The 22,194-nt window shown below is 38.4% G+C and overlaps 1 protein-coding gene and 1 long non-coding RNA gene across 2 annotated transcripts; both read left to right on the top strand.

Moving 5' to 3' along the window:
- The first annotated feature begins 2,684 nt into the window (after positions 1–2,684).
- LOC116062634 lies at positions 2,685–20,368 on the top strand. Its single transcript, XR_004108059.2, has 3 exons — positions 2,685–2,703; positions 8,036–8,038; positions 18,713–20,368. It is a non-coding gene; the product is annotated as an uncharacterized LOC116062634 (long non-coding RNA).
- Positions 9,595–19,813, top strand: LOC116062624 (ubiquitin-conjugating enzyme E2 H-like). Its single transcript, XM_031317332.2, has 7 exons — positions 9,595–9,857; positions 12,698–12,774; positions 12,968–13,042; positions 13,141–13,180; positions 13,511–13,563; positions 15,341–15,469; positions 17,897–19,813. Exons 1-7 carry the CDS (start codon positions 9,805–9,807, stop codon positions 18,019–18,021), a joined length of 552 nt encoding a protein of 183 aa, XP_031173192.1. The 5' UTR covers positions 9,595–9,804; the 3' UTR covers positions 18,022–19,813.
- Positions 20,369–22,194: the final 1,826 nt, after the last annotated feature.

The raw sequence follows: 22,194 nt of genomic DNA, 5'->3' as shown, positions 1-22,194 counted from the left end.
ATGAAATGAACCTTAACAATTAATTGATTAATCAGTGATTTATTTTATATCTGTTTTATGTCAGATAACTGGGCGTAACTTTATCTGATATTGGTAATCATCTGGGATTTACAAGGCGTCCTTTAATTAAACAACCCTAAAGTTAATAAAGGGATCAAAGTAATGTTGTATGAAAAGACTTGGTTTTGTCTCTAATATTGCACCATTCAGTTTAATGTCACAGGACCTTTCTAACTGTAATTTGTCTACTTAATGACTATAGCTACTATAGTCAAGTCATTCTCCTACTAAAATGTGTAAAGATGTATGATGACTTATAACCTGCCAAAAGGCAAAAAAAAAACTACTTATTTTATGATCTTCTGGGGCTGCTTTGCTGACACGTGGTAATGTGGCACGTCTGGATTTGAAGATCATTGGGATAGGCTGAAAACAGATCAATCCCACGAGAAACTGCTATGGCTTTTTAGACTGACTGAAAATAAAGTACAATTAAGAATTGTAACCATGAGTTGCATCAGTGACTGTCACAGAGCAGATAATGATCATGAAAAGATTGGATCAAACTCTCTTTTGTTTGTATTTTCAGTGTTGTTTTTCCTGCAGTTCACACTCTTAACATTACACCAAAACTCCACAGCAGAAGTGTTTTTGATTGCGTTGTTGTTGTTGATGTTCGACATGTAACGCCCTTGCTGTCAAGACCCTATAGTTGTTACGATAAAACAACTTTTTGTATTGCACTCCTAGCCTGTTTCTGCTGAGATCAATCAACTTGAGATCCATGTCACCATGTTCTCTCACAAGTTTCCTTCTGACTTAAAAATGTCACTTTGCCAGGTGGTAAAATGTTAACCAGAGGTTTACATTGGTCATTTGTTAGCAGAAAGAATCTCAGCCTCAGTTAATGTAACATAGCCTCTCCCAATAATTCCTATGAAAGCAACTGAATTCCTCTAATTAGACTGAAAGCGAGTAGACAATGAAGCATTCTATGTAGAAGTAAGTAAGTCTAAACAAGTAAGTAAAATGTATTTATATAGCGTTTTTCAAAGATAAAAATCACAAAGTGCTTTACATAAAACATACAATATGATACATATTAAAACAGTGCACAATTAAAATCACAAAGTAAAATGTCACTGACGGTAATGACAAAGTGTGAAATGTCACTGACAGTAATGACATTTCTGAACAATGAGCTGCAGCTGTGCTAATGAGATTAAACTGGAGATGAGTTGACAACTTTGGTTCATTCCAGTGATCTAATCAGATTAATGGAGGTCATCACTTGACACCATCTCATCCAAAGTGATTAGTTTGACTGGGAGATGCACTACATTCATGATTTTTGTTTGTCCATGTATTAAGAGATTCTGAATGATGTTATTTAAATCTGCTATCTAAAATAGGCCTAACAAAGTATTATTTTATATTGATCTGGGAACAGGGCAGGCCAATAGTCATCTTCTGGCATTAAATGATGGATCTGACTTGAAATAAAGTGTAACTCTGTTTCCCAGTCTCATTAAATGACACATTTGTCATGTCAATGCAATTTGGTATGGGTTGAGCAATGTGGTGCACAGACGCTAACAAGGGTGACTCCATTATAGATCTGCCATGCCCTGAATACACAAACACAGAGATTTACACAGTCCGATGTACATAAATACCTACAGTATGACAAAGAGCAGTGACAGCTCTGGTAACTCAAAAGAAGAGCAGCTGGTGTATGCCACATTATCAAGTAATGATAGGGAACTTACAGTACAGCTTAATATCAAACCAAGTGGTGTACTCTGTTTACATTTGTTACATGTGGTCACATGATCAGACATTTTGTTTCTGTCACATGCATGGCTCTCTTCTTGGCTCCACATGGAGGAACACATCTGACAACATCAGCAAAACAAAGGATTTTTACTTGTTGTCATCGTATGACAATCAAGGGACCTGAAGCCAGGCCTATGTGACATGGAAAATTTACTTTTTCACTCATCTTAAGTGTGTTTTCACATGCCTGAGTGTTCACATATATACAGTGTAGGGCTGCAACTAACGATTATTTTCATTTTTGATTAATCTGTTGATTTTCTTGATTAATCGATTAGTTGTTTGGTCTACTAAATGTCAGAAAATGGTGAAAAATGTCCAGTAGTGTGTCCCAAAGCCCAACATGACGTCCTCAAATGTCTTGTTTTGTCCACAACTCAAAGATATTCAGTTTACTGTCATAGAGGAGCGAATAAACTACAAAATATTTACATTTAAGAAGCTGGAATTTTTTAAACCAATAAATTGATTATCAAATTAGTTGGCGATTGATTTAATAGGTGACAACCAATTGATTAATCGATTCATCTTTCCAGCTCTAATTTACACACACATACACTATTGCAGACATGTAAACAGGATGTTAGCTGCTATTGCAGATCTCTTTTCAAACAGAAGTATGTGGGAAAAAATTTTGGATGACCTGAGCTCATTGACTGTAAACCATTATGTTAAATTCATTCTATTTGCCAGTAGCCCTAGGAAAATATATTTAGGTAAAATAGAAGGCAGATTTTTTTCCATCACAAAGACAATAAACAAACAAGCTTACATCTTGTACTTGACGAAGATGGACTACTATGTTCTTTAATTACCAGCTGTGACAGCGATGCTGGTATTGTTTTTACCTTGTGTGTGTGTGTGTGTGTAATCATGGCAAAATGTAGTCCTGGAGACACCTACTGTAGCGGTGGTTTTGAGTATTTAACCAGGTGTTCATATGTCTGTCTGTCTGTGACAGATTTTGTCACAGTGATAGTGTCACATGCAGTGCAAGATGCAGTCACGTGACTTTACAAGTGTGTAGTTGAGAAGGCTGAAGTCCGAAGTTGTGTGTGGTCCGAGCAAGCCCCCCCCACTTTACTTTCCTGGCCTGATTGGGCATTGTGGCTTTTGTGATCCCATCGCAAGATAGTTTATACATAGTCTAGATTTTCTTTTCCAAATTCACACCTTTGCCTCAAAGGGCATTACATGACCACATTTTGCCACGATGACACACACACACACTCACGAGGTGAAAATAATACCAGCGTTGTTGTAACGGCTGGTATTAAGTGTCATATGTAGAGCAGACAGAAGTAGCAGTAGCATAACAATATGTAGAAACTGTAGCCTATACAATGCTTAAAGGTGCACTATGCGTTCCTGCATGGTTTCAGCGCGATTTCATTTTAATCTCAAATCGTAGGCATCTGTCCTTGATCCGCTAGCTGCCTGCCCCCTGAATACTCTACGGTGGCCGACAGGGGTAAACGCCCTGCAACTTAAGAAAACACACGCAAATAGACAAAACACAAGCAAATTAAGAAAACAACTTCATTCATTTGACAACACATGTGCAGCATTCAGCAAACGCACTGCAAATACCACAACACAAGCAAATACATAAACGCGCCTCAAATAAAAAACGATGCAAAAAATAAAGCACGCAAACCCCGAAAAAAGAAGCGATGCAAAAAGAAAAACAACTTAATTAATTTGACAACACATGCGCGGCATTCAGCAAATGCACTGCAAATACACACAACACAACCAAATACATAAACGCACTGCAAATATGAAACGATGCAAAAAGAAAAGCACACAAACCCAGAAAACAAATGCAACAAAAAAACGCAGCATCCAGATTACACAGTTTTGTGTTTATGTGCGGGCGGGATTTATTCAGTTTGATAAATCCCACGGTAAATTGGCTAGTTTACTAAACAGGGAGGGACTATAAATCCTGTCTGTTTTTTGTATTTCAAGAGCGAATTGCTCCACAAAATGAATACAGATTGATCACTTATTTTGTTGGTAACCGTTGTTGTATAATCACAATATTACACTTGAGGAGGCCTACACTTCAGTAATTTCGGACCTCGAAATTAAACCCTGTCATGTGGCTTAAACAAACGTCAACATTAAACGCTGATGCAGTTTTAAATGTTTTATCACCACGAGTTTACAGACGTCTCTGCTGATTATCACCTGTGACCTGAGCCGAGACACACCCACCAAATGAGAGAAAACATATCTCAAACATAGATTTAATATTTACAGTCTATGCAGTCTCTCTCTCTCTCTCTCTCTCTCTCTCTCTCTCTCTCTCTCTCTCTCTCTCCCCCTCCCTCTCTCCCTCCCTCCCTCCCTCCCTCCCTCCCAGTGGGGTCGAAAATCAAGCTGTTCCACTTAGCTGCTCCCTCTAGAGGTCTGGAGAACTTCCGTTGTGTAATCTGGATGCTGCGTTATTTTGTTGCATTTGTTTTCTGTGTTTGTGTGCTTTTCTTTTTGCATCGTTTCATATTTGCAGCGCGTTTATGTATTTGGTTGTGTTGTGTGTATTTGCAGTGCGTTTATGTATTTGGTTGTGTTGTGTGTATTTGCAGTGCGTTTGCTGAATGCCGCATGTGTTGTCAAATTAATTAAGTTGTTTTTCTTTTTGCATCGTTTTTTATTTGAGGTGCGTTTATGTATTTGGTTGTGTTGTGGTATTTGCAGTGCGTTTGGTGAATGCTGCACATGTGTTGGCAAATTAATTAAGTTGTTTTCTTAATTTGCTTGTGTTTTGTCTATTTGCGTGTGTTTTTTTAAGTTGCAGGGCGTTTGCCCCTGTCGGCCACCGTAGAATACACTGTGAAAAAGCTCGGTCTAGGGAGACAACACAGGGGGCGTAAACGGTCCGTGTACTTGGTGGCCAACGGATTTTCGTTTTGAAAAGAAAAAAACAAAAACGAAAAACGGCCAGTTTCCCAATTACCATTAGTAAATAGGAAAACAAAAAACGGAAAACAACCCATTATTTGTTTTTTGTTTTGATATTAAAAAACGGAAAACGAAAAACAATCTCGTTATCCGATTTTCTTTGATGTATTTGTAGATGGAACTCGGAAATTAAAATGTGTGTATAAATCTTATTCCTTTGTCAGTACCCGATCCGTACCGCCTGTAAAATCCGTTCTGTACACTGCCTGATCAGTTCTACGCTTGCGCGAACACCGGCAAACTTCACAGCTCTATGCACGCATTGGCATAAGGATGTTTGGACATTCCCGGTTACCGGAAGAAAACATTAGACAGTGACAGTAGACCGTTATGATGGCAAAGATGAAGTTTACAAGGTGTTTGCTGGAGTTGCCTAAAGTATCTGTTAATGATATACGGAGGGTCGTCCGGTCATCCAGTACAACACCATGTAGCAAATTAAATAAAGGCTTCAAATTTTACGTTTCGTCATTTCTTTACAACTTTGAAGGTAATTTGCTAACGCTAGCTAGCCTGAGCTAGAAGCCTTGCTTTGGTGTTATAAGTCATGACTCCGTCCTGCTTCAGGTTAACCATGTTTTAAATAAAGTTTAAGCATGTGTATACCTCTCACTTCATGTGTTTGTACTTTTATGAAAGTATCAGGTAAAAACAGGGCTACAAATGAGATCTCTGTGAGAGACCAGCTAACTCCTAGCAAACTATTATGTAGCTCAATGCTGGACATTTCACCCCTAATTCCGGTCACTTTACTGTATTTGTATTTGTTTAGTATTTGGTTTAGAAGCCTTTATTGGTGATTTTTTACGGTACAAAGTCCTGCTATATACGTACATAGCTAGCTATATATGCTCCGCTATGTCGCGTTAGCATGCAGCTACAATAGTTAGCTATGAGTATGCTAACGTTAGATTGTAGTGGAACGAAGCAGCACTTTCTAACGTCAAAAATCGCAGACCAAACACTACACAATCGGACATGTTTCAGCAGGAATGTGACCCGGAATTGGGGAGAATTTAACAACACTGCCAGCTAAGATGACCGTTAGCATGTAGTTACTATAGTGTTTACTGCCGTTAGCATGTAGCTACTATAGTGGTATACAGCAGTGGTGGCTGGGAGAGCTGTCATCCCATCTTCAAAAGGACACTTATGTACGTTTACACTTCATCGCATTAATAATAGACAGTCTATGGTTATTAGTCAAAACGAAGTATTAGGTAAAAACATTAACGTAAACAACACAACAACGATGTCGCTACACGGTTTTGGATCAGTGACAAGTTTCGAATGTTTGTAGCTATGACTATTGTATAATAAAGATTTAATAAAAAAAGATTTAATAAAAAAGTTGTAATGTTTGGTCATAAAGTGTTGACACATGTCGGTACACGATCCGTTCTGCCTGCACGATCCGTTCTGCACATGCGCAAGATAATACTGTTTTACGTATCCATACCATAGACTGTATATATTAGTTATTATTAGCTATTATTATTAATTTATACAGTCTATGATCCATACGACCTGCACGATCTGTTCCACACTAGCCTATGGCTAGCCTCCACCGGGAAGCTAACGTTAGTTTAGCTAACAGCTAATTCGGCTAACCGCTAGCTGACAGCTAGATTCAGTCTAAAATAACGTTAACTCAAACGTAATGGGAAAAGCAGGCTACAGCTAAATTAAGACTTCACAGTAATAACAATAAAGACAAGTATTGAGTGATTGTATTTTAAATGAGCACAAGTAAAGTAGAACTGACGTAACAGCTGTTATATATGTCAACGTTTATTTTCAAGTTTTATTTTGAGGGTCTTTTAAAGTTATTACATGCTGTCTCAGCTAGCAGTTAGCCGAATTAGCTGTTAGCTAAACTAACGTTAGCTTGGCTGTCGACCGGAAGCGTGGAACAGATCGTGCAGTGTCGTAAATCCTCGTACAACCGCGCATGCGCGAACATTTTGCGCATGTGCAGAACGGATCGTGCAGGCAGAACGGATCGTGTACCGACAGACTGTATATAAGTAACATGTCAACACTTTACGACCAAACATTACAACTTTTTTATTAAATCTTTTTTTATTAAATCTTTATTATACAATAGTCATAGCTACAAACATTCGAAACTTGTCACTGATCCAAAACCGTGTAGCGACATCGTTGTTGTGTTGTTTACGTTAATGTTTTCACCTAATACTTCGTCTTGACTAATAACCATAGACTGTCTATTATTAATGCGATGAAGTGTAAACGTACATAAGTGTCCTTTTGAAGATGGGATGACAGCTCTCCCAGCCACCACTGCTGTATACCACTATAGTAGCTACATGCTAACGGCAGTAAACACTATAGTAGCTACATGCTAACGGTCATCTTAGCTGGCAATGTTGTTAAATTCTCCCCAATTCCGGGTCACATTCCTGCTGAAACATGTCCGATTGTGTAGTGTTTGGTCTGCGATTTTTGACGTTAGAAAGTGCTGCTTCGTTCCACTACAATCTAACGTTAGCATACTCATAGCTAACTATTGTAGCTGCATGCTAACGCGACATAGCGGAGCATATATAGCTAGCTATGTACGTATATAGCAGGACTTTGTACCGTAAAAAATCACCAATAAAGGCTTCTAAACCAAATACTAAACAAATACAAATACAGTAAAGTGACCGGAATTAGGGGTGAAATGTCCAGCATTGAGCTACATAATAGTTTGCTAGGAGTATGCTGGTCTCTCACAGAGATCTCATTTGTAGCCCTGTTTTTACCTGATACTTTCATAAAAGTACAAACACATGAAGTGAGAGGTATACACATGCTTAAACTTTATTTAAATCATGGTTAACCTGAAGCAGGACGGAGTCATGACTTATAACACCAAAGCAAGGCTTCTAGCTCAGGCTAGCTAGCGTTAGCAAATTACCTTCAAAATTGCAAAGAAATGACGAAACGTAAAATTTGAAGCCTTTATTTAATTTGCTACATGGTGTTGTACTGGATGGCCAGACGACCCTCCGTATATCATTAACAGATACTTTAGGCAACTCCAGCAAACACCTTGTAAACTTCATCTTTGCCATCATAACGGTCTACTGTCACTGTCTAATGTTTTCTTCCGGTAACCGGGAATGTCCAAACATCCTTACGCCAATGCGTGCATAGAGCTGTGAAGTTTGCCGGTGTTCGCGCAAGCGTAGAACTGATCAGGCAGTGTACAGAACGGATTTTACAGGCGGTACGGATCGGGTACTGACAAAGGAATAAGATTTATACACACATTTTAATTTCCGAGTTCCATCTACAAATACATCAAAGAAAATCGGATAACGAGATTGTTTTTCGTTTTCCGTTTTTTAATATCAAAACAAAAAACGAATAATGGGTTGTTTTCCGTTTTTTGTTTTCCTATTTACTAATGGTAATTGGGAAACTGGCCGTTTTTCGTTTTTGTTTTTTTCCTTTCAAAACGAAAATCCGTTGGCCACCAAGTACACGGACCGTAAACGTAAAACAAACACTAGGGGGACAGGATAGGCAACAAACACGTTCCAGCCAATCACTAACAAGATGGTTGGGGGAGGGGGTGGGGGTTAGTGGCAGTTAGTCAGTTAGTCATGACAGTTACGGAAACATGGGGGGAGGGGTGAGCTTGTGTTTTGTTTGAAATTTACTTGGAACATCAACGGAAGTAATGTCATGCAGGAACGCATAGTGCACCTTTAAAATACAACAGTAGGCAAGCAACATACATACACCTGCAGCTTTCAAGGAGATTCAGGGTGCATTTCTTAATTTAACTGCAGTCCATCTTATCTTTTATCAACATATATTATTTACTAATTGTAAATAGTTTTATCTCTTGAGATGTGGAGCTTTGGTTTGTGATGTGTGATGAGAATAAACACTGTGAGTGGGATTGAAAGGGGCTGAATGGAATGTGATTTCTCTTTTTTGTTTTATTTTCACTTTGGTGCACCTTGTTAGTTTGTTTAGTTTTTCTTCACTCCAGATGGGAACGCATTTAATTGCGTAATGAATGAAGGGCGATATTAGAAAAGCCTTTCATTATAATGCAGTGCAACTGCAGCACAAACGTTATTCTCCAAAATGACCATAAACTCAAATCTATACTCTCTCTCTCTCTCTCTCTCTCTCTCTCTCTCTCTCTCTCTCTCTCTCTCTCTCTATATATATATATATATATATATATATATATATATACTTGTCTGAAATAGTTTGAACAAAAAAGCCTGAACATTATAACCTGCATGAACATATAATTTATGTAGCTTGCTGTATATACAAGTAATACAGTAAGCTACCGCAATAAATCATTGGTGGGCTACATTAGTTGTAGCTAGGTGACCTTGTATTATCTTGTATCCTTGCACTGACTGTAATGGACCTGTTATTTCTTCACCAATTAATGGATATTTACAAAAATAAAGGCTAAAATAACTCGTTAACTATTCATTTTTTATGATTCATATCATTAGTGGACACAGTGCCTGTGAAGAAACACAACTTTGGCCTAAAGTGCGTCTTTCAGCCTTTCAATGCTAATTTCATCATAGATGTAGGCATAATAGAAAGGCACGCACTTTATCTTTGAGCACTATTTGACCAGCCTTGACCAACAATAAGTCAGAAACACATCTAATATTTAAATGTCGACTTTCCTCTTTGCAGGAAGGATTACAGCATGTTTATTCTGTTATAAAATCGCACACTAACAGTGTAAATTGTGTTCTGTAGAGTGTACGTCTATACCCGAACCCCTCCTCTCCTTAGGCTGGTCACTGGCAGTCTTCAGGACAGGACACAAACACTGAAGATCCACTGAGAGAAAAGTGGGCGATGTTGCAGCAAGGATCTTGTTTATGGACATTGTGGGAAGGCTGTTGACAAAGTCCAGACGGATTGTAGGTATTTTCAAGCTGGAACACTGAGGTAGTGTGATCGCCGCAGTATCTTTATATCACTTCTGAAAGGAATACAAAAATGTCGTCTCCAAGTCCGGGCAAGAGGCGAATGGATACCGACGTGGTGAAACTGTATCCTTTTCTGAACATAAAACAACAAGCCTAAATCAAATAGGCCTGTTTTATAATAATTGTCAGCTATCTAACGTTAGTGTTGATTAAATACGGCATTTGTTCCCGATGGCTGCTAAAAATATGTATTATGTTGCTACTCGCTCTGTGATATTAATAGATTTGGTTAAAAGTGTGTAACGTTAAACACGTTGATGTTAATGGGTAACGTTAGCTCTGTGACTAACGTTAGATTCTGTAGTTTGGCATACGTTAGCTAGCTAGCTAGCTCACTGTTTAGTTAGCAGAATAGCGAGGAATCTAGCTACACGTTTAAGGTTTGTGAACTCACTCGCCTTTTAGCCAGCGTTAGCTTGCTATGTGTTAGCAATGCTCTTGTTTGCATCAATCACGGAATCTTACGCAATATACCGTTGTTAGCCTTAGCTCTGAAGCGAAGTTAGCCTGTTGGTCAAATATAAGTAGTCCCACCGGACTGACAACACAATGTGAAGGATTAGCGAATACTGTTTTACATTTTGGAGACACTGCTTTGGAAAGACATAGCTATTTATTTGTTCATGATTTAGTAACGTTAACGTCAAGGTAGCTAGCCGTGTTACGTGTAGCATGCTATCACCCAGTGAGAACAAATAAGGTCGATGTAGCGTAACAGAGACGATCTTCGACAAATGACTGACTACTAAATGTCTGACTACATTAATTAACGTTGGAGAACACAGAAACCAGATTTTGACATTTTGTGCTTGTTAAATTGTTTCCCAAATACAAACAATAATCTTGCGAATTGCAGAAAACATAAATTGTTTTCAGAGTGAATAATATTCATAGTCACGGTTGGCGTGTTTACCATAGCTTATACAGTAAAGAATATGAAGCCAAAAATATAATTTTATCGAATTTTAATTATGCTAAAAAAGACAAGACATTTTTTTTCTCAACAGTCTTTGGTGTTACATTGTTATATTTTAATTAGTTTACAGCTGCCTGGTGTAGTCATCTTGTAATAAGTAATCGTCGAATGTATATTTTTTGTATTATTACTAATTATTTGCAGACTTAAGTTATCAGCTGAAGTTTGCATGAAAGGATTTCTGACAGCGTGAGCTGAATTGTTTTGTTTTTGTCCTGCAGCTAGATGTTGCTCTCTGATTGGTCAGCCTGTTACCATCCGGAACATGGTAGGAGGGCGGGGCTTCACACACAGCTGATCGAGGAACAACAAGCATGCTGTATGAGGCACATGCAGGGACGTAGGCTGGGAACATCCAGTACTGAGCAATGTACTGACAGACAACTAGCGCTGAAACAATTAGCTAGTTGAGTAATTCATTAGTCGATCAAAAGAAAATTCTTCCGCAAAAATCTTGATAATCGTCATTTACAGTAGCAAGCGAAAATGTTACACTTGCTGGTTCCAGTTTCTAAATGTTTCCTGTTTTTCGCATTTTTTATTTTTTAAACTAAATATTTTGGGGTTTTGGACTCTTGGTCAGTCAAAACAAGCTATTTGAAGATGTCACATTAGGCTCTGGGAAATTGTGATGAAGATTTTTCACTATTTTCTGACATTTTATAGACTAAACAATTAGTCAATTCATTTTCAAAAATTGTATTTGAAAATAAAAAATGCTGTTAGTGAATGAAAATAGTTTTATGTTCAGAGTATTTAAATGTCCCAAGTAATTTTAAGTATTTGGACAGTCATGTCTATAAAAAGATGCAAACAAAGGAAAAACACCAAAAAAGCTTATTGTTTTATTGTTTATTATATTCTGGCCTCCTGCCATGTCTGCTCTCAGATTATTTTACTGTCCTCCGCTCCAAACAGACACAAACATCAGTGTACGTCCAACACATGTACATTAGGCTGGACCAAAAATATAGCCATAAAGTCTACTGCAGATAAGAGAGAAATGCACATTTCACACGTCCCATTGCGTCAGATAACATTTAGAGCTACCATTGTCTTCTTGCTCAGTGGTTTGTGAACCTTTTTTCCACTGAGTGACTAAGCTTTTCAAACCTTCTCTGTTTTACAGTTATTTTGCCTCCTCACAAGCTATCTAGCTGCGTTATTACTTGTGCTCCAGCAGTTTGCCGTTACCTTGGTTAGATTGTTGGGGGTGGAGATGACAGAGGGTTTTCTGAAAGGATGATGAACAGTTCACTTGTGTGGTTTTAGTGTTTTGTTTTTTTTCTCCATCTGTCATTGTGTCAGACTCACATAGTAGTTGACTGAATGCGCCCAACCTTTCTGTGTTGCTGTCAGACATTGGGCTCCGTCTCCTGTCTCTTTCTGTCACCACAAGCTGTGATTATGACACATCCTTCCCACCCAAGTCACCTCACATCGTCTCCAGCTGTAGTTACCTGCAAAACAGATACAAAGTCCCATCAGTCTTCCCCACAGCTCAGCTGCCTGAAGGCAGCACATTTATGCTTAATACAGTGAGTGTGTTTATAGGGAGTAATAGTTTGGGTTGGACAGTTTTGTCCCATCCTGTATGTAAAGAGAAGTGAAGGTGTGATCATTAATAGCATCTGTAGTCTTAAGTGCTAGTTGTGATCTTTTCCATGTTTTGATAAGATGATATCCTGTGCTGAGTGTGAAGTTGTTTTGGTGTCTGTTGGTTGAGTTTGTCCAACACTGCATTATTGATCTCACTGCCATGGCTCACGTTATTGATCCTATTTTTGACCTCTGCCCAGATAAGTTCACAGAGAGAGAGAAAGAGGCACTTTGCAGCCTGTTTTTGATTTATTTCTGTTTATTACTTGTGTTTGAATGCTGTGCCTCTCGTATTTCGGGTTCACCTTTTTCCTTAACCAGACGTCAGCATTGAGAGCAAGCATGAGGTCACCATCCTTAGTGGACTGAATGAGTTTGTGGTGAAGTTCCACGGACCACCTGGATGTAAGTTTTTCACATTGATTCTCCCTCTCATTGACCAGCATTTCACCAGCATACTGTACATTTAATCAGCATCCAGTCAGTGTTACTGAGTTTAAAAAAAAAACATTTTAACATACTGTATAAAGTTTTTTGTGTGACACTGTTTTAGTTTAGAAATGTTTTTCAATTGAGTATATCGTTCTTTTCTTTTCAGCGTCGTATGAAGGAGGTGTGTGGAAGGTCAGAGTGGACCTGCCAGATAAATACCCCTTCAAATCACCATCAATAGGTATGAATTATTTCTGCAAGTGTTGTAGCAACGCCTTGCAATGTCCATATTAAATCTTACTCTGCAATGCTTAAAACCTCCTTCTTCTTTGTTCACAGGATTCATGAATAAAATCTTTCATCCCAACATTGATGAAGCGTAAGTGGGGCTCACAGTATTTTGGATCTCACTTTGCAGTGATTTAAGTATTGCTTTTTATATATTGCTTTATACTTATTTAACCAGTTAACATGGCAAAGAGTGAATTGATTTTAATGGCAACAACCTTAGAGCATGTACATCATTTCATAATTGTAAATGTTGCATGAAGCATATCCTCATGTATGGCATTAAAAAAAAAAGATTCATAGTATTATATTGAGGAGAAGCTGATGTTTTGTTTCTTGGTCAGGTCACCCAACCCCCCTGATTTGCTTTGACAACCTCTGCTAGGCTATTATGTTGTACTCAGTGTTGTTTCTTTTTCAGGTCAGGAACCGTGTGTTTAGATGTCATTAACCAGACATGGACAGCTCTCTACGGTAGGTCACAGCCACAGCTCTCATTGTGACAGCTTTATGTAGTTTCACCAGTTACTCGGATTATCTGACTGACTGTAATAACCAATAAAAAAGACACAAAGCGAGCAGCTTAAACCTCTACAGTGCAGCTTCAGGCAGTTTAATCGTCTTACACTTTAGTGATAACTGCTGCCTGTATTGAGGTCACGCATTGAGCGCTGATAGATAAGAAGGTCCTGAGGCTGAGAGGAACGGGATAAACACGCTCACCTGGAGGGTATTTTTCTCACTTTGTATCTGTTCAAGTGAGTTTTACAATGAACGTAACACTCTTTCATACTTCTGTGTAATAGTGTCCAGATTTAGGTTTACGTTAGAGTCCTTGTTTTAACTCCTAGATCATTTGATCAAGTTTTGAGTCGTATTGAAAAGTTATCTCGAAAGTAAGTTACTGTTTCAAAAAGTGGACTTAATGGAAATGGTTTTAAAATTAAAAAACATCTTTGTTTTAACAATAGAGAGAGCGTAAGGACCGTTTTACAGTTGCCGTAGCTGAGCTCGAGTGCGCCAATGTCATTTAATAATCATTAATATAATTAATATAACAATCATTTTAACGTCACATTGGCGGCGCGCGACAAAGCGGAAACGGGAAGCATGAACGAGCTCGAGAGCAACCGGATGCCAGGCCTCTCAGAGTGACTGCAAGTCTCTCTTGTAAACTTACTGGGTTAAGATGAGTTATTTTATGGCAAATGAAAGGCTTGATCCTACGAAGTAGGTCATCGAATCAAACGAAGCATTGACGTCAATGCTGCTGCCGAGCGGACCAGCTACCAGTCCACACTCTGTACAGGGACTTGAACCAGCGCCCCTCCGGTTCCCAACCTAACTCCCTACGGACTGAGCTACTGCCACCCCTTATTATTAACTATATATCTGAAAGTTGTTTGAGGCTGACAAAAAGGTCATCCTCAGCTGCATCTGACAGTTTATTCACATACACAAAAATTATGGTAAAATCTTCAAATTGCCTATATTCACGTTTGCAGGTGACGTACACTCAATACAGTGCCTGAACACACCCTGTGTAGACGGCGCACTGAAGCTGCTGCTCCGCTGATGTGCTGCTCACGCTACGCTTCCTGTATAGACACAGTGTTACATGTTAATCTGTTTTAATTTTTTTGCTATAGTGTGTGTGTGTGTGTGTGTGTGTGTGTGTATGTATGTATGTATGTATATATATATATATATATATATATATATATATATATATATATATATATATATATATATATATATATACACACATACATATACACACACACACACACTCACTATATTTTCTATATATAGAAATTAGAAGCTGCTGATGTGCTGCTCACGCTACGCTTCCTGTATAGACACAGTGTTACATGTTAATCTGTTTTAATTTTTTTGCTATAGTATATATATATATATATATATATATATATATACACACACACACACACACACACACACACACACACACACACACACACACACACACACTATATTTTCTATATATAGAAATTAGAGCAGTAACTTGTCTGTCTTTACTTACACTTTTAAGTGCTGTAATTGATTACGCCTGACCAATAAACAATACAACAATACAGCCATACAGCTGTTTGACTTGAACATTTCATTACTAGAGAGACCTCTAGTGGATCATGTTGTAGCTACACACACGATGCAATGACTCAGTGTCGTAGTATATTTCTCTGTAGCTTTGTTCTCTGTACTGACTGATCTTTCTCCCCACATCCACCAGACCTCACCAACATCTTTGAGTCGTTCCTCCCTCAGCTGCTTGCCTATCCCAACCCCATCGATCCTCTGAACGGGGACGCAGCTGCCATGTACTTGCACCGGCCGGAGGATTATAAACACAAGATCAAAGGTAGCACACCAGGGTCTAAACGCTGAAAATCTGAAGTGGTGGATGAGAGGTTGAGATGCAAAAAACATGTGTATGGTTAGTGTAGGGTATCCCTGTTTTCTCTGTATTTCTGCATTTAGGGACTATACAATTTAGATCTTGTGCAATCGCAGAATGCAACTGTGATTTCTCAAGGAGCTACTGTAGCTACTTAAGCTAAAAGGATTCAACACACATTGTTGAAGTCCAAACATAATCGTAGGCCATGTCATGTCAGTACATGGTTGTGACTTGCAATTCAAATAGTCTGCATTTCCAATAGTTTAGATCATAGAACAGACAGCATTATTATAAATACTGCATGTGGATATTAATAACAGGTTATATTTTAACAAAAGTATTAATTTTACTCATTTTTAATTAGTAAATATCATTTGATTTGATTTTGATTTTATTGGGATCTCCATTAGCTGGGGCCGTAGCCACAGCTATTCTTCCTGGAGTCCACTCACAACTTGTGCAGCTATACATTGCCGTGCATCATTACATTAAAAACAACAACATTCAATACATCACTGAAAGAAAAACAACGAAAAAAATAACAAAACATAACATCATTCAACACAACACACTACAACACAGGACAACACAGGACCTAGTTTAAATTATTCATAGATCGTAGAGATGAGATTATAACATTGTTCACTAATAATATGACCAAGCAAATGCACACAGGGAACCCTCAATGATACTGACAGTACCTGACAGACTGACCAATACAGAGATCTGCTCAGCTAGGAGATGTTCTTTAAGTAATACTTTGAATTGAGGTTTTCTATTTTCTTGAATGACATGACTAGGCATTGCATTCAAATTAATCATAGCTCTATATATTACGGTGTTTTTTCCTTTATTTGTTCTTACTTTAGGTAATGTGAATTTGCCCTCCGTAGCCTGCCTAATACTGTAGTCATGTTTGTCAGAACTAAGACTAAGTTGCTGATACAACACCCTCGGCTGTTTAGTCACTAAAATATTTCTGGTAAAGTTGAGCAATGAGGCAGTTAATCTGTTCCTTACACTTAACCAGGATAAGCAGCCATGCATTGCAACAATGCTTGATCTGAGTGGGCACCTTAGTAAACAGCGTGCGGCCTTATTCTGAGCAATTTGCAATGTCTTTATAGTTGATATGGCAGCACCTGACCAAACCCCTGAACAATAGTCCAAATGAGATAGGACAATCATTTTAATGACGTTTCCCCATTACATTTTTATTGAGAAAAAATTGTTGAGGACCAGACTTCACTAACAATTCTGATTCCAATTCCGATTCTTCCTTTGGATTGCGGTTCTTATCGATTCTCGATTCCGATTCTTTTGAGGGGTGGAGTTGAAATGGGTCACATGCCTATTTTCACAAATAAGAGGAAAGTTTTATTTTGACTCAATGGTAGTTTGCAGTTTTACAGGGCTAGAGCGCTGCTTACTGTGCTCCAAGGCTGCAAGCACCTGGCCGCTTCAGAGACCAAAGCTTATTAGCGCATATTGGGAAGCGATGATCGGATTTGAAACCAAATCCTCTAAACGATTCCAATAAAGAAATTTTTGAAACGATTCTAAGTAGGAATCGGTTCTCGATGCCCAATCCTAACCAGACTTGGTGAAATAATCAGCTGACTAAATGATGTAAAACTTTAGTGCGTAACTTTTTTATAATGAACATTCGTTACATTCAAGCCATTGCCAAATGAGTTGCTACAAAGCTAATTGAGACTATCAGCTCAACACAACTCTCTCTGTATTTCTCAGCATGGCTATGTTCAGAAGATTGTGGTGTCCGGCGACTTTCCCGCGCAGAAACTCAAGTGATGATAATTACCTCTTCTCAAGAGTCCATGTTTTTTTGAATCCTCCGTGTCCTCCTTGGCTACGTAGCAACTGCGTGGAGGAGGGGTGGGGGTGAAGCGCGTTCACTGAAAGCTTGTATCATGTGTATGCTCTGACCGTTTTGTTGTCATTACTTAGAATACCTCATGGGGGAGACAGAAACTACGCACTATAGCTTTAAACTCAATATCCACATACTCGCTTGTTCTGTAGCATTCAACTAGGGCTGTGGCATATGTGCCGTATGATTTTTAATGTGATATGATATGAAACAATTCATACCATGATGATGGTAGTAGTGTACTTCATCAGCAGGTTAAGTTTGCTTGGTCGTCATGAAAATGTAGGTGTCCAAACTTTTCCATCTTAAGGACTTTAAGAAAAATTCATTTTAAGAGATTAATCCCTGAGTTATTCCAATGATAACTCTGATGAAGACCGTGTGATACATTTGGACCTTGAGTTGAGATTGTTTTATTAATTGGTAAAAGCATTTTTTTTTTCAAATGCTATAAACTGTGACTACAATTGATCCAGAGCCTTATGTGTCTTTTTCAGAGTACATCCAGAAGTATGCCACAGAGGAGGCTCTAAAGGAGCAGGAGGAGGGAGGGGGCGACTCCTCCTCCGAGAGCTCCATGTCAGACTTTTCGGAGGACGAGGCTCAGGACATGGAGTTGTAGTGAACGGGGAGCTCTTGCCCCCTTCGCCTCACAGCAGACAGTCATTTCCTAAAGAACAGAAACTCAGTACTATATTCATATTTAAACAAGACAATTTTTTTACAGCAACACAAGGATTTTTATTGCTACACAAGGATTTGCAGTATGATATTGCAGAATATTAACCCTTACTACTTTCACCCTCCTCTTCGCCCTCGAGAGCCTGTTTAGATCAGAAAGGAGTGCATCATTCATTTCCACGATCTTTTGGTGGCTTCAATCAAGGCTTTCACACTGCTCGTCCAGACTGAGGACGGAGGACTGACATAACATGCTCAAGTTCTTTTGTTGTTGTTGTCTTTTAGTAAACATTTTACTGAATCATTGGGCATCTCTCCATCGCAGACAGAGGACTGCAGGATGACAATCCACCATTTCTGAGCGGTCTCAACTTAAAAAATCAGAAGAGCGTGGATTTCTCTTTTCACCTTTTCATTTTTTTTTTGACTCCGCCGCCCCAAGGAGTTGCCATTACAATCATCACTTCAGAGGAGCTGAAGACCAGAGGGCCACAGTGCGGTCATGTGTTGATCGTGTACAGACTGCTGGGGCTGCAGACGTCCTCTCTGACAGAACTGCCCTCTGTGCGAACCTGCTGACACGTCACACACACCATCAAACAACCAATGCATCAACCACGACAACGCCACAGCGTGTGTGTGTGTGTGATCCAGGGAGAATCATGGCGTATTGAAAACCTGTGTTGTACTGACCCCTGAGGAGAAATCATAAGAGAAGGCTCAACATTCTGATGCTTCTCCTCTTCAACACCCGTCTCCTCCTCTTCCTCTCCGTTTTAGGAAAGTGTTTGTCATTCTCTGAGTATCTTTGTATATTGTGGCATGACACAGAAGTAAAGTTGTGTAGGGCTTTGTGGAGCTGTAGAAATGGGGAGGACGCCCGTGCGCAGGGCCTCTGTGAGCCGGGCGGGGTTTGGTGGTGATTATCCAGGTCCTTGTTGAATTGACTTATTAACTTTGCCTATTGCTTGTGTTGAACTATATTAGGTGTTTGACTTGCGTAGGGATAGTTAGTTTTTTTTTGTTGCGGGTGGTGACTCCTATCATAATGTATTGTTTAATACTTATATAACACACTAGTTAAAAGACTAATTGTCCTGTAAAGATGGAGGAGAATTAATAGATATTTGTCTGTGGGATGACTCCCCACCTGCACCCCATTCTTATGCAAATGTGTCCATCAAAGATGATTTACGTTGTCAGACAGAAGTGCTCTTTGTTTCAGCCATTCAACACTGTCGCATTTACTTTTTCATGCTGTTGATGGTTGTTGTTTTCCAAAATGGTGGGACCAAAATCTAATGTATCTACAAGTTTAGTTTCATATATATACCCTCCAAAAAAACAAGGAAATCCTCCTCAGACTGGGTTTGGTGATAACCAGTTTTCACTGAGGTTAAGTGAGAAAAAAAAAAAATAATAATAATGTTCCTCAAAGTGTCAAACTCCAGAGTGGCAGTCTCGGAGTAGTTCAAAATGAAATTTGGGCACAGGTTTCTTATTATAAGTTTTGTTATTCAGTTAAAAAGCTTCAGTTCTGGTTTAACCCTGGAGAGGTTCACACGCTTGTTTGCGCCCGTGCGGAGGAGGCGTTACCAGAGCCATTGACAGTTTACTGTAAAATTTCATGATGGTACACTGGCATGTGTTTTCAGCGCAGGCTTGAAGCTTGATGCATGTTTGTAACACGCATTCATTGCATTTCAGTTTGTATTATGTGTTATTTCTGGAAGTAAACCAAAATCAGAATCTTACTTTATCACCATTAAAATGGGCTATTTCTTCTTGTTTGGAGAGAAATTGATTCTAATTAAAAATGGAATTAATAATCCCTTTATATTTTTTTTTAAACGATATGAGGTGTCTTGCCAGAGAGTTAACCTTCGTTTGAGAATGAACATAGGTTGGTAAAACTAGCATGTCACAGTTTTTTCGACATGGTATAAAAAATGTATTTGTTGAACAGCCTAGTTAAAATGTCTATGTTGGTGTAGATCTTAGGACTACATGATGTCACAGTCATTTGTCATTTGCAACAACAAAAAACAAACCACTGTCCAGCCTGGGTCATCTGGATTTATCAATGTATTATGTCATTTTTTTTTTTTTTATTATTTGAGACACATATATTTGATGCCTATAATTTGTTTTAATGTTTTTTATTTTTGTCTTTTAAGCCCTATCTCCAAGATACAAGCTGAGATATCCCTGACTTTTTAAAGCAAAAAAAATTAATAAATGTGCTTCCCTTGTAACTTGAAGAAAGAAATAAACACAAAAAAATAATACAAGAACTACTGTGTGTGTGTGTGTGTGTGTGTGTGTGTGTGTGTGTGTGTCTATTTGCAATTTATTTTCAAGATATCCATCACATTTAAATTAGGTATTCAAATTGTTTCATTGGTTGAACCTAATTTTCACAGGGCTTGGGACAAGTCATACACACATAATTTAAGATCAAAATGGTGATATTCTTGGGGCATTTGGGAGATAAACAGTACACTGACTGAATGATTCTAGGGCTTCCTCTGTCCACTAGATGGCAGTCCTACTGTTTGTTTTATAGATTATTATAGACTGTAGAAATCTTTGATCTGACTGAATGAAGAGGAGGTCCACTAATAAAGTTAGGCAATTATTAAACCTTCCATTTTTCTTTTCTTAATTTTTTAAGCCCTACAACTTTATTCTTTAAACATTGTTTATATGTTACATATACGTAGGGGGGAAAAAACCTTATCTATTAATTGCTCAAATGTTTTTTGACCTTAACGTGTTGGAAATTATATATATTCACTTTCTACATGTTGCTGCTATTTGTCACTGTTTAGGCCTTCTTGATATGTACTCAGAGAAATGGCTGTTTCTTGTGACTTGTCACATTAGAAAAAACAGGTGTAAATAATAAAATTGAGGATGGCTGAATTCTATTTAGCGCCTTCAGTTTCGGTGTCCTGAAATTGTGCATGCTGCACAGAGCCATCATTAATAGCAATACCTGTGCTTTTCCTACTATGACCAGTCAAAATGTCTGCTGAGAAAAAGGCCTGTTGGTGAGAGCTGAGTTTGTATGTTAGCCCATTTCTTCCAGGAAAAAAAAATAATGAAAAGGTAGCCCCAATAAACATGAATGGTAAATCAGAATTTTGACATTTTATCTCACGTTTTTTTAAATTATGGTTTACCTTAAGCATTTTATTTAATCCTGCGATATTGTGAATCTATTTTATTTCTTATCCCCATGATATTCTCTCGTTTTATGAATGTGTTACTGGTTTCAGATATGGATCATCTTGAATAAATGAATGAAGGTGGTCGTGCACGTTGAGCTGCTGGAGTATGACGCTCTTCAACAGACACAGGCTGACAGCTTATAATGATCTTATGAAATATTCATTGTTGTGTGGCTCTCTCTGAGCATTTTTCAGGTTTCTTGTTTCAACATCAGTTTAATTTGGCTGGTGGCTCGGAGGGTAACGACTATGCTTTTGACCATTGTGCTTATTTTCTCCAGAAACCTTAGAGGACTTTAAATGCGATAGTATTTTGGATGACCAGCTCCTATGAGGGTAATATTAAATGATCAGAAACTAGTTTTCCTCATATAGCCTATTTCCCTTTCTGTTAAGGAGCTCAGATTAGGAGAAGAAACAATGAGTCAAATCTCAGAAAATTGATTTTGATGAAATATTTTAATACTGAATATCGTGTTATCAATGCAGCAGCATTTATGGTTGAGGTAAAGATATTTTCAATGTCATTTTTGGTGGTTAAAACTGGTGTGGAGTTACTTTTTAAGAAGATCAAGAACTGTATAGTAATCGCGCAATGATGAGTTTCATAAGTAATAAAACAGAGGCATCATTTTTTTTTTTATAGTATTTTAATATACTGAAACCGGTGACGAGTAAAGTTATTTCAGCGTAACGCGAGCAGCAGCAGCACTGTGCAGAGGGCGATGAGACCCTGCTGGCCGGCTGCGCCTCCTTCATAATGTATGGAGAGGACAAAGGCTGCACGGGTGGATTTCAGCGTCAACTTTGAAAGAGCCGTAACCCAAACCTGTCCTATCCCACTCGGACGGATTCACATCAGCTGAAAGGATGATGCCTCT

Source organism: Sander lucioperca, chromosome 7 (genome assembly GCF_008315115.2).
Source record: "Sander lucioperca isolate FBNREF2018 chromosome 7, SLUC_FBN_1.2, whole genome shotgun sequence".
In the NCBI taxonomy this organism is placed as follows: domain Eukaryota; kingdom Metazoa; phylum Chordata; class Actinopteri; order Perciformes; family Percidae; genus Sander; species Sander lucioperca.
The sequence above is the reverse complement of the archived record's forward strand: the minus strand, read 5'-3'. Positions and strand labels throughout refer to the sequence as shown.

Excerpts from the sequence above, each read along its gene's own strand:
- LOC116062624 (XM_031317332.2), top strand. The coding sequence starts at position 9,805 with ATGTCGTCTCCAAGTCCGGGCAAGAGGCGAATGGATACCGACGTGGTG. Across the intron at positions 13,564-15,340 it reads GACATGGACAGCTCTCTACG|ACCTCACCAACATCTTTGAG; the intron begins GTAGGTCACAGC and ends CACATCCACCAG. Across the intron at positions 15,470-17,896 it reads TTATAAACACAAGATCAAAG|AGTACATCCAGAAGTATGCC; the intron begins GTAGCACACCAG and ends TGTCTTTTTCAG.